Source organism: Embiotoca jacksoni, unplaced genomic scaffold (genome assembly GCF_022577435.1).
Source record: "Embiotoca jacksoni isolate LCO1_2020_lvr unplaced genomic scaffold, fEmbJac1.0.p SCAF_12, whole genome shotgun sequence".
NCBI lineage: Eukaryota > Metazoa > Chordata > Actinopteri > Embiotocidae > Embiotoca > Embiotoca jacksoni.
In genome coordinates, this window is record NW_027185252.1 from 14,019,994 (window position 1) to 14,034,866 (window position 14,873).

General features: G+C 43.6%; 1 protein-coding gene across 3 annotated transcripts; it reads right to left on the reverse strand.

The window, feature by feature from the left end:
• Positions 1–777: 777 nt before the first annotated feature.
• rrbp1a (ribosome binding protein 1a) lies at positions 778–14,652 on the reverse strand. Of its 3 annotated transcripts, none has more exons than XM_069144992.1 (27): positions 14,439–14,652; positions 11,265–12,285; positions 9,900–10,054; positions 9,683–9,805; positions 8,668–8,820; positions 8,365–8,483; positions 8,003–8,156; positions 6,809–6,947; positions 6,514–6,695; positions 6,385–6,419; positions 6,220–6,295; positions 6,071–6,108; positions 5,881–5,962; positions 5,736–5,773; positions 5,501–5,579; positions 5,320–5,409; positions 5,135–5,221; positions 4,960–5,049; positions 4,783–4,875; positions 4,651–4,701; positions 4,478–4,558; positions 3,970–4,053; positions 3,596–3,673; positions 2,818–2,901; positions 2,637–2,726; positions 1,403–1,546; positions 778–1,315 (listed from the first exon to the last, which is right to left on the reverse strand). In XM_069144992.1, the coding sequence occupies exons 2-27, from the start codon at positions 12,265–12,267 to the stop codon at positions 1,277–1,279; spliced, it is 3,387 nt and encodes a 1,128-aa protein (XP_069001093.1). In that variant the 5' UTR covers positions 12,268–12,285; positions 14,439–14,652; the 3' UTR covers positions 778–1,276. The 3 variants fall into 3 exon arrangements, with proteins under 3 accessions (XP_069001093.1, XP_069001092.1, XP_069001094.1); XM_069144991.1 differs by having other exon boundaries at positions 5,736–5,776; XM_069144993.1 differs by lacking the exon at positions 3,596–3,673 and having other exon boundaries at positions 5,736–5,776.
• Between the last annotated feature and the right edge of the window lie 221 nt (positions 14,653–14,873).

Consider the following 14,873-nt stretch of genomic DNA (forward strand, 5'->3'; position numbering starts at 1 on the left):
CGATACGATTCCCCAAAATCCATTCGGTGTGGTCACTTGGTACACGACATAGTGAACTACATAGTGGACAACAAGAACGCAGTACACAGAATGTGCAAGAAATCTGACTGTGCCCACGACCAGATAGTTAAGTTTTACTTTCCAAGATATCGCAAACAAAAATAAAGACTAAATAAAGTTAGGTTTTACTTACTTAAAGAGAGTTTGTGTCTTTGGAAGGCAGATAAAGACCTTGCGCAAGACAAATCCCACCTGACAAACTAACTCCAACTTGTAACGTATTTCCTTGCTGCCTTGCCGTAACCACTGTTGCAAATTTAACCTGAATCTTTATGAAAGTTCAGTGCCACATTATCAAACAAGCTTCAGAAAAAAAAAATCTCTCCTTATAGCAACAATATAAACACATTGGAGCTACTACAGAGTGTACTTTGGGTGTAATTCATATGCCTCCTTTTGGAGGTATAATAGACAGTGGGGATGTTGCTGAGGGGAAACAACACTTCCTGTGTGAAAGCTGTACTGTTCTCTCGCGCAGCAGAGTTGTGACAGCTTTTTGTGAACAGCTTCTCGTGAACAGCTTCTCACCCTGGAAAAAGCTGGGTAGAAAGCTGAACCCCGGTGACGGTGTAGTAATCCTCACCCAACTGTGCAAAAGTTTACGTGTCATAAGGCGGTGCACGCGGTTGCACACTTCACTCCGGATCTGAGATGGTGTCAAAATACTTCATCCTGTACTCACCGCACTTTCACAGCAACGACGACACATACGCCGAACAGGATTACAGAGGGCTACACTGTAGTTTATTCATTCACACAAATTAAAAATATTATGCGTGTTATTGGCAGCCAGCTACAGAGGAAAGCAGGCCCTGACGGTACTGCATCGATGAACCTTTAAAATATTCCCATCATTCAACCACATAGAAAAAGACATACAAAGTAATTGCACAGGTTGATGTACGTTTGACGTACATTCAGTTTCCCTTTTAACACTGAACTATGGGGAAATATTTGGAATATAAGGCAGGGGGATAAATAACTTCTGACATAGCCAGAATTGTTGATGGAATGTGGGTTTCAATAAAGATTGCAGCAGGATTCTCGCCTCTAATCTTACTTGAAATGATCATTATATCAAACATTTGATTCCTACAGTTGCAAGAAATGCAATCGACTACAGAACAAAAAAGAAATAATTTTGGAATGCATAACTATGGTAATCATAAGGCATATTTGGCAGTTTCTTTGTAGTTTCTTCGCACCGAACTCCCTCTCAGACGGACGTCCCTTCCTTCAGTTCCACATATTCGCCCTTTAAAGCAGAAATGTGATGAAAATTAGTGTCAAAATACTGAAGCACTCTCAACCAGTCTGAGCTTACATTGGTCTGCTGTCTCACCTTGTCCTGCACGTGCTCCTGTAGTGTCCTCACTGTGTCTTTCTCTTTGGTCAGCTGCTCCTGAGTGGCTTTAAGAAGCTGCTGGAGCTTGGTGGCTGCCTGGCCAAGGTCTTTGGACAGCTTCTTCTCCTTCTCCAGGCGCTCCTGTTGCAACAGGAGTAGCAAAGATGACTTGAAAGTGCCAGAGACTGTATGGACACCCAAAGGGTTCAAGTGAGAGCAGCAAAGGAGCCGTGTGTAGGATTTAGTGGCATCTAGCGGTGAGGTTATAGATTGCAACCAAGTGGAAGCCCCTCGCCACAAACTCCCCTTCCAAACATCAAGAACAATCTATGGGAGGCGAAAAAACACTCAAGACTCTCTCTAGAGCCTGTGTTTGGTTTGACCCTTCTGGGCTACTGTAGAAACATGACGATGCAACATGGCAAGTTCTGTGGATGAGGTCGTCCTCCCTATGTAAATATAAAGGTTTCATTCTGAAGGTAAGAAAACCACAAGGGTTCCTAGTTTCAGGTGATTATACAGTATGGAAAAAATAATGAACAATATTAATGTTCCATCCCTCTAAATCCTACACACCGAACCTTTTCAAATGTTACCTTTTCTTTCTACTATAAGAGTTTATGGCAGGTCATTGCAATTGTGTTTAAGTTTATATTTCGCAGTGCTAGTTTTACCCAATGAGATACCGGGGAAAATAGTACAAAAAAAAAAAAAAGAAATACAAAAAAAAAAGACTGAAAAAGGGCACAAAGGAGGACAAATGTATCACAATTTTTAAGGTGATCAGTACAAGTTCAAATCCATTTTTTTTGGAATCACTTAAATATCAATGTGCATGTGAAACATATACAGAAGACTGTGTCTGTGGCCCTTGTGACTTTAGTTTTAAGTTAGTCCACTGCCAGCGTGCACAAACACAAGTCCTGGCTATGCGGGCTCTGCACACGCATCAATTATATCCTCAGGGAAACACTGTTCACTTTATAGATCTATCTATGTAATGCTACACACTTAGTGTAATATGCCCAGACTGTGTGTATACTTTATACATCTGCAAGTCAATATGCAGTTTTAAGCCAACGGATTTTGTAAATTAAAATGTGTTCTGTATTCCTGTTTAATTATGCATAATGTAAAGCATTTATTACACTATAAATACATTTTATCGGACAGCTGCCAAACTAAACTTCATTGTAGCACCTGCGGGATGAACAATATCATCTGAACAAACCTTGAGCTGAGCTACATCTTCAGTGTCAGATTGTGCTGACTCTGCAGAAACCTGCAGCTGAGCCTCAAGTTCTGCGATGGTCTTCTGGGCCTGGAGGTCGAAAACACACTGACGTTATCCACTGAGAGCTTGTTGGTCATCCTACAGTGTGACAAGATTACAAAGAGAGCCAGGCTGCTACCTGCTCAACCTCTTCTGAGAGCTGCTGCTTCTGAGTCGCCTCCCCGTGCAGCTTCTCCGTTGTCTGACTAAACTCATTCTGGACCTGACGGCAGACAAAATACACACGTACTATAAATACACAAACAGCCCAATGGCCAGCACATTTGAGTGTATGCAAACATTCTTGTGTCAAAGCGGCGGCACGGCGCTGGGCTACTGTAGAAACATGATGATGCAACATGGCAAGTTTGCACACACACACACACACCCACACGCAAACACAAAAGCTGCTCGACTTGTGCGCCAAGTTAGTTTCCTCCCGCTCTATTTCAGGGGACAGGCTCGAGGCAAACACAAAACCTTTGTGCTGTTAAGAGACAAATATCTGAAAATAAAGAAGAGGTGAGCATGCCGACAAAGCTGAGAAAACAGTGGTGGTTAAGAGTTAGGTCCACTCAGTCGATGCAAACAGTGGTTAGCATAAACAGTCACTCGGAGGAGTACTGGACAGACAGGAAATCCAGCACTTCTTTTTTTTCACAGTCATCTGGTGTCGTGTTCCCGTGGCAACATCCTTTATTCAGGACATGGGAATAACCAGATGTGCTGCGAAGCCAAATCACAAAAATAACAAATTCATCTTGGGGATTTTTTTTTTTTTTGAGTCAAATTTAACCAATCTCATTTCAGAAGTAATACAAAAATAGAACAAAGGAGATCTGTGGAGAAGTGTCCAATCACTGTCCAGTACTCTCTGACAGGAAGTGAAGGGTGCCCTGTGATCTTTGCACCCTGACCTGACTGGGTTGAGCCTCAGCGGGGCCATTCTGCTCTCGCTGAGCCCTCATCGTGATCTCGCCCAGCTGCTCTCTGACCTGAAACAGGAAGCCGTCGCTGGTTATGAAACCGCCACCCGTGAATCCCCTGTGTTCAGACGTCACTGACAACTCACCCAGGTGTGTGTGTGTGTGTGTGTGTGTGTGTGTGTGTGTGTGTGTGTGTGTGTGTGTGTGTGTGTGTGTGTGTGTGTGAGAAAGAGATATTTCCAAAAATTCCTTAGACATATGACATCCCATAAATAGCATCCCTCCCGCTCACCTCCATTATTCTGGAAATGAATTTGTACTCATTGTGTGGCGGATGGGAAAGCAGATTATGTTAGTAAAGTCACCTGTTCGAGCTCCTCCTTGTGTGCCCGGGCCTCCTTCTGGGCCAAGTCCAACTGGCTCCGACACTCTGACAGCTGCAGCTTCAGCTGAACACACAGCACAGCATGGACAGGAACAGATGTGAGACAAGTACGGTGCTTTAAGTGCAACAAAAGAGGTTAGTACCTTTAAATATTATAAATATTTTTCTAGAATTTTGTAGAAAAAACACATTGGTAAGTGTTCAGTTTTTCAGTCAGCAAAAAGGCCGAAATTTGCAGTGGGACATTGTCTGAATCTGAATGATTATTTGAAAAATTACCCAAGTAGCCAAGCCTGTAACCAGAGTTAAAATAAGGAAAAGCACCATCATTTGTGGTGATGTAATATTAGTCCAAGAATAAATACAAATTTAGTGAAGTTATTTAAATGTATTACTATACATGAAAATGTTTTTAGAACACAGGAATAAAATGTGAAATGGACAAACATAATAATACAGTTCCAGTGGGGTTCAGGCTGCTTGTGTACCTGCTCCATCTTCTCTGAGGTCACATAGTTGTCTGACTGCTTCTCCAGCTGGGCTTCCAGAAGCATCATTTGTTCCTTCAACTGCAGAGGCAACAAAAAAAAAAACCACATACATTTTTTTACCTGCCATCTTACATCAAGGGGTGATCTAAACAGAATGGACAAATCCCCACCTGTCCTACACTTTGGTTTTCTGCATCCAGCGTGCTGACTTTCTGCAAAGCCTGGACAAGAGACTCTCATTTAGGTTTTTTACAAATAATTGAATAATTCAACAGAATGGTCAAAGTCAGTGTTTAACTGACCTCCTTCAGCTGTTCCTCCGAGTTCGCCATCTTGGCCTTCCATACCAGCTCTTCCTCCTCCACGCTCTTCTGCAGATCTTTCAGCATTCCTTCCTGAAGGACAATGTAGAAAGTTATAAACAAGCTCCATAAACTTCCCCCAGAATCTACCAACCAATCGTGGTTTCAGGCACTCACTGTTTCAGCCAGGACCGTCCTATACTGTTCACATTCAGCCTGCAGGGAGCCATGGCTCTCCTCTGCCTCCTTCAGTTTCCCCAGTAACTCCTGCAACAAACCAAAAACATTCAGAACTTCTTCTGCCAGGCGATTTCAAACCAGTATCTGGTCACAGTATCGAATTATGACTTACTGGCGACGCTGTGCTCGACTGAGACTCCTGGCTCTGCTGGCCGAGAGCCTCGTGAGCTTTCTGCGTAAATATTTGCAACCAGTTGGACTGCGAGGAGAAGAGGAAACATAAATGATTCATGAGCACATTCTTTTTCGGAATAATTACCAGATTCATTCATCATTCGGCAACTCCTCTTTAGCTACCTGCTCTGTCTCTACAGGTATCTGTGGGAAGAGGCTCTGGAGAGTTTCTTTGGTTTCAGTCTGGAAAGCCACCAGTTGTGCTGTAGTGTTCTGTTAAAGCAATAGATAACACAATCAGTGAGGTGATTAACAGCAGACTGGTCTCGATTGACGGGTCACTAGTGAGTAAAAAGACACTTACAGCATCTGTGGTTGTCTTTTCTTTTGCTTCTCTCAGCTCCTCTTGTAGTGATGTGATGAGGGCATCCTTCTCAGTCAGACTAGCAACAACACAAACAGATAAAAAAAAGAGATCAAACTGCCTATCGGTCAGCTAGAAACAAACATAGTCCCTCTGCTGCCTTTAATGTGTTCATAAGTGAGTGAGTGTAAGAGTAGTCTGTTAAAGTAGAAAAAGAACAAGTGCAGTATATTACCTGTTCTGTAGTAGTTCGAGCTCTGAGGAGCTTTCTGACTGCTGAAACAAAGAAGACGACGTGTCAATAAGTCCCTGCAGATTTTTGTTTTGTTTTGTTCTGGAAGTAAAATGATGCACATCAACACATCAAGAAGAATGCTTACTGGTGTGCTCTTAAGTTGCACCATCTCTTCTTTGAGATTTTTAAGTTCATCCTGAAGTGATGTGACGAGGCTGGTGTCTTCACTAAAAAGACACAAAATGTATACAGACATAGACAATTAGAAATGTCCAGAAAGCCAACAAAAGGGTGAAGCAAGCTTGTAAGATTTGAGTCTAATTGATGCACCATACCTCTGATTTCTTTGCTGTAGCTCAACAATAGTGTTCTCCTGTTGGAACAGCGGAATATTTGATTAGCAGTGCCACATTTCTGTAACAACAAAAGATGTTTGTCCTGAATAATTGAGAAGTGACGCTGTTTAATGATAAAGTGAACGTACGGCAGCTTCCTGCTTTGTCTGCAGCTGCTTCAGCTCCTCCTGAAGTGTGTTCAACTGGCTCTCTCTCTCCTGAAGGCTGTAATGTGAAAGTCATTATTTAAATCAGTAAATGATACCACTCTGGATCTGATGTTGGTTCTGGTGAAATGAGGATCCAGCACTTACCTGAGTTTTAGATGTTCCAGTTCTGCATCACTGGCCTGGCGGATCAGAAATGATAAACATCCTCAGAGGGTGACGACATGTGGTCAGCTTTCAATTTCAGAACAGTCAAACTGAGGTTGAATGTTTTACCTGACTGTTGTCCTCCTCGTTTTTGCTCTGACTGGCCTCCAGCAGTGAGTTGATGGAGGCCACCTGCTGCACAAGCTGGCTTTTCTCTGCCTGTGTCCCCTCCAGCTGGGCCTTGAGGGCGTCCACCTGAGCAGAGCCCTCCTGGATGTCAGCCTCCAATGTGCCGATACGCACCTGAAACTCTACCGGAACAAAACAACATTCGATTTGAACTCTTTTACTGTCAAAATGCCAAATAAAGTTCAACACCTCAACATCTGATAACCATTAAGGCCTTGCGCCCCCATCCTCTGACCTGAGAGTGTGCTGCTCTCCTGCTGGGCCTTGTCCAAAGTGGCCTGCAGGCTGCTGTTTCTACACTGTGTTGTCCTGAGCTCCTCACACACCTCCTCCAGTCTCCTCTGTAAAGCCTGCTCGCCCTCTGCGTTGCTGGCCTGACAAGGAAATTGATCAAAAGGTATTAAACAGCAGGGGGCAGCAGAGATTCATCAGATTAATCTACATGGAGGCATTGGTTCACAAGGCAAAAGCATTCTTAACATGTTCACACTGACACAAAAACACAGACAGTCAGATCGTCCTTTGGCCTGAAGTCGTGAAACAAATAAATAAAATAGACCTTTTATCACCGTGTTGAGTGATTCTGTTTAAGGAAGTGTCTACTAGGAAGTGCTTTGAACTTAAAGAGATGATTAGTCTACCTTGGTCTGCCTGTGCCTCTTTGACAGATTCAGTCAAAGCAGCTTAATATACATATATATATATATATATATATATATATATATATATCACAAAGGCAGGAAAAAAGAAAAAAAAAATTTATCACTTGAGCATGTCGACAGCAAATTGACTTCTGGCCCAAACTATTACATAACACGTTCAAAGACCTTAAACTGCTGGGAGGGCTGCAAGTAAATGATTAAACAAAATGAGCACTCCACTATCAGAAGCGCTGACTCACTCGCCCCACTTAACAGTTCAGACCAACAGCATTCCTTGAGCAAGAGACTATGGGGGCTCAAACTGCATGAAAACAGCCAATTAACAGTGTAAGACGACAGACATGTACTTCCTGTCCGATGGCCACGTGTTTGTAAATAGCATCAGACAGTTCCTGTACTTTTACAGCGAAGCTGCTCAGGAGAGATGCTTGGACAGGCAGACATTCCAGCTGGTGCGGAGCAGCATTTTGCCTGCAGCCCAATTATCATATGGCTGCATTCCAGCCTTGCTCTGGGCTCAGTGATTACAAGGCAATTAAACTTCCCATAACATTAGAGGGTTGAGGGGGGATAGGTGGGATAGGTCTAGGCTTGCATTTTGTAGACACTGACTGGCTGCTCAAACAAGACTCTTTTTGTTATTTTTGTAAAAAAAAAAAAAGAAGAAAAAAAAAGAAGCTCGAATAAATTTGGTTCCATTAAGGAAGCTGGATCATGTCTGCTGTAACTTATAATGATGATGTGGTGTTCCCACAGGGGAAGCCAACCTGTAGCAGTGAGAGCTGCTTCTCCACGGCTGAGACCTTGGACTCCAGCCCTTTCCTGATGTGCTCATCAGCAAGCAGACTCTCTGTCTTCTCTCCAAGTTCCTTGGTTAACTTTGTGCATTCCTGTCGCAGCTTGGCCAGCTCTGCATTTTGTCTGAGAGCAGAATGAAAGATAGAAGACAGAGAGTAAGACAGAGTCAGGAGACATGAATCACAAACATAGGAGTCCAAATAGGCCTCTGAATTTGTCCACATTTGACTTAGTTTATACTTTAATTCATTCAAATATATTGAAGTCAAATGCATGTAGTTATGGATCAATTACTGGGCTGTTACTGCATCACTCTTTGGGAAAGACTCACTTGCTCTCAGCTTGACTGGTAGCTTGGTTGAGGGCGTCGCGGAGGATGGAGTTCTCCTGCTGTAGACGAGCAAGTTGGGCATTTGGGCCTTTTTCCAGCTGATCCTGAAGGCTTACGATCTGGAAAAATGTTAAAAGTCTTTTCATTAATAAACTAGACATTGCTTAGTCTTAATACTTTCACAACAACACTAAATCTTCACTTCTAATAACATTCACCACTGGGGGGCAATACAAGGACAAAGCGCTTACAAAAATATACTAATCTGAATTGTTAATTAATTGTAATATTGGTGGAACTGACCTTCGCATTGAGCCTTTGGGTCTGGGCTACATGGTCCTGGTAACTGGCCTGCATGCGAGCTTGCAGAGCAATCATTTCTTGCTCCCTCTTACTCAGCTGAGAGCTCAGTCTCGTCTCCACGCTGGCCACCTTGGACTTCTCGGCCGACAGCTCCTGATAAACAAACAGCACAGAGAGAAAATTCACATTATTTGTAATGTGTCTGAGGCCAAAGAGCCACTTCAAGGTGAAATATCTCCTCAACAACTGTCATGAAATCAGGCAGAGACATCCATAATCAATAAAAGAGCATGCGTTTTATAATTTATGAAGAGGCTTTACTTTTAGCGTCACAATTTGTATTTACAACTTGATTAAAGACAGGGACATTTAAACAGTAATAAATGGTAGTTACATGTTTCAACTTAAAGAATATGATAACCCCCTACTCACTACAGTGATATTTACTGAGAAAAATCATGCTCGACTGTCATGTACTGCCACTGATATCATTATGACGCCATCCATGCTTCTTTAAGGATGTGATCTATATAACCTAGTCCCCTTCTTGGCTTCCCACTAGTGCCATCTTCAGGACAAAAGAAGACTGCAATCCAAATCAGTACACACTTCTGTTCAGAGAATTAACCCCCTGCTGCCATCAGGCCAAACTACACGGCTTGTCTCACCAATAGTAAGGATCTAAGAGCAGCACAGATTCTCATCCATTTGTAGGAGTGTTAGAGTCTCACGGGGCTGCCAACATGGGTACAGACCAGACGGTGGCTGTGCTCCAAATGGTGCACCTCCCTTAGTACACTTGCAAATAGTATAGTTGTGTCCAGTGCTTCACAGTCGCTTTTTAGACCGTTTTGTGTACATCATCCGAGTACTTGCAGTGCACTGCATGTTTCCATACTTGTCAGTCTGAACTCACTTATGCAATTAAAATAGTGGGTTAGTGCGCCACGTGGAACACAGCAAGATTATTACAGCAAGTTTCTGGCACAGTTTTTCAGACCCTTGGATGTCTAACCTTGGTGAGTTCTCTCAGACGGTTCTTCACTGCTAAGGCGTCCTCTTGTTCCGCCGCCAGCTGTTTCTCTCTCTCCTCCAGCTGTTTCTTCAGCATGGCCACCGGGTCTCCTTTCTGAGTGGCCTGAAAAACACACAAAAATCCAGAGCAAAGATTCTCAAATGTATTTGGTGACCCTTAAGTCCCCATCTTCTTTTTCATCTTTAGTTTTTCATACCATGTGCCAGGTGTCCTGAATAATGCCGACTTTCTCAGACAGGATCTCGATGAGCCTGTGAGCCTCTCCCTCGCTGAACACCATGCTACTGATGGTGGACACCAGAGCCTTATAGGGCAGGTACAGCGGAGCATCGGCAGAATCCACCGCTGCAACTGAAGAGGCAAACACAAAACAACAGAGCAGTATGAGAGGAGAAATTTATTTCATGGTTAAAACAAAAAAAAAAAACAGTGACAGTTTGAGAAGTTTTTAAGCAGAGATGACTGAATTCTCACACCGCCCGAGGAAAAGGACGAGGTTGTGACTTGTCCTTCGGGTCTGTGTCCCTGGGCAGTTTCAGATGGCAAAATGATGGGGCATTGCAGCACCAGGCGGAGACAAGCCTCGGGCAAAGGAGAAAACCAACCCCCCCCCCCCCCCCCCCCCCCCCCCCCCCCCCCCCCCCCGCTCTCTACTCATTGTCAGACGCACTGAGAGGCTTTGTCAGCTAACAAAACAGGGCAACCGTGTTTGGACAAGCTGGCGTGCTCTATGCCCTCCAGAGCCGGTGCCAGACATTACCCACCACTGCCATTGGCACTACTTTCCACGGGTACATAACTAGAAGTTCATCAGCACTAACAGGTTAGATTGTGAGTGTATGCGTGAGCGACTCGACTGTACGCACATGCCTCCATTCCCACCTCCAAACATTAAAGTCCGAGCACAATCAGCAGTGTTATGGCTAGTGTAGTTCCTGCCTAAGCAACCTTTTCCATCAGGTCAAAGGGAAAGGCTAATTTTAGCAATGTTGTGTATCAACAATATTGATGGTGAATAGCGGTTCTGATCTGTGATATGGAGAGAAAGGTTTCTGGATAAGTTCCAACTACATGTCAAACATAATGGTAGTCCTGTGCATCGAGCAAACAATGACTGGTTTACAGGGAGGGAAATCTGGCAGTGGCGTTTACCAAAAACTAAACAAATAGCCTCTTTCAAAAAAAAAAAAATTGGGTTTAAAAAAAAACAACAACTCTATAATCATAGTAAAAATGATGGCATTTGACATACAGACAGATGGCAGTTAATTGCAGGCAGTGGAGAGCAGTGGTGGGATTTTGGCTTAGTGGTCATACTTGAAACTGCAAGTTATGTGATACCCTTCAGAGGCCAAACACAACAGATGGGAGTCTTAACAATGATGTGCTGTATGCATTACAGTCTTAGGCTGAGATTTTCTGTACATTTCAACAATTTGGAAACTGTCATCTTTAATAAACACTTTAAAACTAAAGAAATAATAAAATAAGATGAAATAAAATTGTAACATTTTACAGTTACAAAATGGGAAGTCGATTTCACTCGAACATCTCTGCTTACCAGGCTCAGACTTTTTCTTGGAAGCTTTCTTCTTGGGCTCCTGTGCCTTTGTTGCAACACCAAGAGCCTGCTGAGATCCCACTGGAGGCACAGCCATCACTGGGACCTCTTTCGTAATAGCCTCCAGCACTGGGGCAGTCTTGGATGGAGCTGGTGCAGACTTGGTGGGGGCTGCAGCCGACTTGGCTGGTGCAGGGGCAGATTTGGATGTTGCCGGGGCAGGCTTAGCTGATGCAGGAGCAGCAGAAGGGGCAGATTTAACTGCGGCAGGGGCAGACTTGGCTGACACGGGGGCAGGAGCGGACTTGGCTGATGCCGGGGCAGCTTTGGTTGATGCCGGGGCAGCCTTGGTTGATGCCGGGGCAGCCTTGGTTGGGGCAGGTGCCGGGGATTGAGCGGTCGCTTTGGTCGGAGCAGCCACAGCAGCCTGGGTAAATGCAGGGCCTGCGGACTTGACTGGTGCAGGAGCAGACACAAGTGGGGCTGGCTGGGAAGAGGCTGGCTCCACCTTTGCCACCTTCTTCTTCTTCTTCTCTTTAGGAGAAGGTGCAGGCGAGGGCTCGGCAACCGGGATTGGTTCAGCAGCAGCCGTGGGCTGCGTCTCTGCTGCCACTGGAGCTGCAGCGGGTTTAACCTCAAAAGCTGGGACAGGCTCAGGGACGGGAGGAGCAGGAGCAGCAGCTACAACTGGTGCAGCGGCCGGCTCGATGACCGCCTCTGCTTCAGCAGCCTCTTCACTTTTCTCCTGCTCGGGGATCTTTCCGTTGGGCTTTTCATCTTTCTTCTTTCCACGGCTCTTCTTCTCGGAGACTTTGTCTTTTTTCTTTTTGTCAGCACGAACAGACTGTATCTTACCCAACTCTCTGCGTTGTTTGGCCAGGGCCTCCTCATAGGAGGTCTCCTTCATGGAGAAGGTAGAGACGAGAGCAATCCCGACAGCAGAGATCACCATGAATCCACCAAACACCATAATCCCAAGGGTCTGGGGGTCATAGATATCCATCGTTCTATTTTAGTAAATCTTAAGAGAGAGAGAGAGGGAAGGGGGGGGAAGACTTGTCAACACGGGTAACATCTAAAACAAACAGTTTTCTGTAGACAACCCAGGACCAGGTTTCCCTACCAGGAGAGAAATAGGTTCATGTTGTAATTCATGAGGCCAATTGAGGTTTTCTCTGTGCCTGACAAAAAGGAAACTGACAGCAGCTGTATTGAAAAAGCAGCTGATGAGACAGAATTGTGATTCATACTGTATGGAGACCAATCCCAGCCCTTACCATCAACGGCCTCAAGGTGTCACTGTTCCCTCTGCTAACTTTTATCTTGAGGTTTGTTACATAATGCAGACCAGCAAAGCTTATCAGCAAACTGAGAAGCAAACAGCTGCTGCTCCAAACCCACGTGTCATACAGTTTACACGTATGCTTTACTTTGGGTCCGACATGCGTGTTCACACAGCTCAAATTCACCCTCAAAATTACATTTCTTTTTTTAAGTTCAGCCCTGAGCTTTCTGAAGCTTTCTAATACAATCTAAGTATCTAATCTAGTAAGTAATCTAATGTAGATATATGTATATTTAGTTACTTTTCATATTATAATCACAGTTTTGGATTATTGCACTACTCTTATAATGTTGCACAAGATGTACTGGAGTACAGCGGTCCTTTTAATTTTACTCGTCAGCAAAAAAAAAAAAAAAAAAAATGTTTTGTTTGCATTATACAACCACAAATCCACGGAAGAGACTTTAGACGCGAAAGCAGACACTTGTGTGCCAGATTTTTGAAGAAACCTTTCAACACTTTAAATATCAATTAAAGACAGTGAAAGAAAATCAAACTATAACGGGACAAAATGTTTCCAGGCAAAAATGGGTAAATTACATAAAGCAGCGGCCAACATTTCCAGTTTGGCTGGTGGTTAGTGGTAATTTCCGGCTCTGTAAAAACATCCCTTAAGGGGTCTTTTTCAACTATCTCTTTAAAGCTCCTGTCACAAACCAAAATGTTTAGGCCTGCAGGGCCGGAAAGTTGGCTGAGAGTAGACGGCAGCTGAGGGACACTAAAATACCTTCTTTTATGTGTTCTTTCAACAATATCAGTTATATCCCTGTTTATATTATTCATAAAGGATATAAGCTTATCAGAAAACACATAAATGCATTTTTTTATTTTATTTTTTTAAAAGGGCAATGGCCGTTTTAAAAACAAGCCACGATAGACATGACAGAGGGAAACTGCTGAGCTGCCTTATTGTAATCAAAACAGAGTCCAGAGTCCCTGTTCATTGCAGGATCTAAGAGCCAGAGGCACAGGACTGTACTGCCCACTGATCTGTGATGTCACACGTCATTGCATCTCCTCTCAAGACTGAAGAGAAGAAGACGACTTCAGGAAAACCAACTCAAGAGACAAAAAAGAGACAACTGCTGAGGTGTAACTCTCATTAACAAATATATCGCTTTTGTCTAAACTTTTATGGGCGTTGGAAAACCTAGAGGGTGTATTAAAATAGTCCTCAGCCAAAATAAAGATGCAAACTTTAAAAGGCTACGATGGTACAATTATGTGAATTAACTTTTTTTTTTTTTTTTTTTTTTTTTTAAAGACACTACTTTTCTTTCATTACATTTTGTTTCAGACAATATTAAGCAATATTTACACCAAAAAAAAACCCAAAAAACTATTTTTTTTGTTCCATACTCTTGTTTCCAAGAACTTCCATGATAGTTTATTTAATACTAAGCTCATACATTTACGCAGAGACCACAAGGGCTTAAATGGCCTACGAGAAGTTAAGGATGCCCTTTTCATAACAAATACATGAAAACAATTAAAGAGTCAACCAATCCGGAATGATTTGATGTGCTTTTAATTATTACTCGCCAGCTAGCATCGCAGCTAACGCTTATGAATCAATGAACTTGGCTGACGTCCTGCACACGAAGAGTCGGTTCAACGCCACGAAACTGCGAAACAAAACCTCCAATTAAACTGCAAACCAACGCGCTCAGCAAAGGGGGGGAAACGTGTAAAAAAAAAAATCATTTTAGATAACTTTAATCGGATGTCTTTGGGGTTAGCCTTCCCAGCTAGCTGGCTCCAATAGATATATATTAAAAAAAAAAAAATTAAAAAAAAAAAAAAAAAAATTCCAAGAATCCTTCACTTACTGGTGATGGAGCGACGTCTGGTACTTCACAACGGGATGAGCAGAGGGCGAAACTAAACAACGCAAAAAAAACAAAACAAAACAAAAAAAGCCGAGTTGTGTGTGAAGCGACTTCTGCGTAGAGCTCCCTATAGATCCAGCTGTCTGCTTTATTTTTCCAAGTGGGCTCCCACTCGCTCCGCTGGAGGATCCGTGGTCTGCTGTGAAGTCGTGGCACTTCGAGCTGGCTAGACGCGCTGGCCCCGTGCCCCGGAGAGCTGCCGTGAACCCGAGGAGGGCTCTGATTGGCTTGGAAGGCGCTTCGACCCGGAAATGAGGGAGGGGGAGGAGGAGGGGTGTGTGCTGGGAATTGTAGTTTTAGGTTCGTTACAGTTTTCAGTGAAACAAAAGCGGTTTGTTTGAAAAGGAGAGTAACTAAGTAGCTTTTTACAACAAC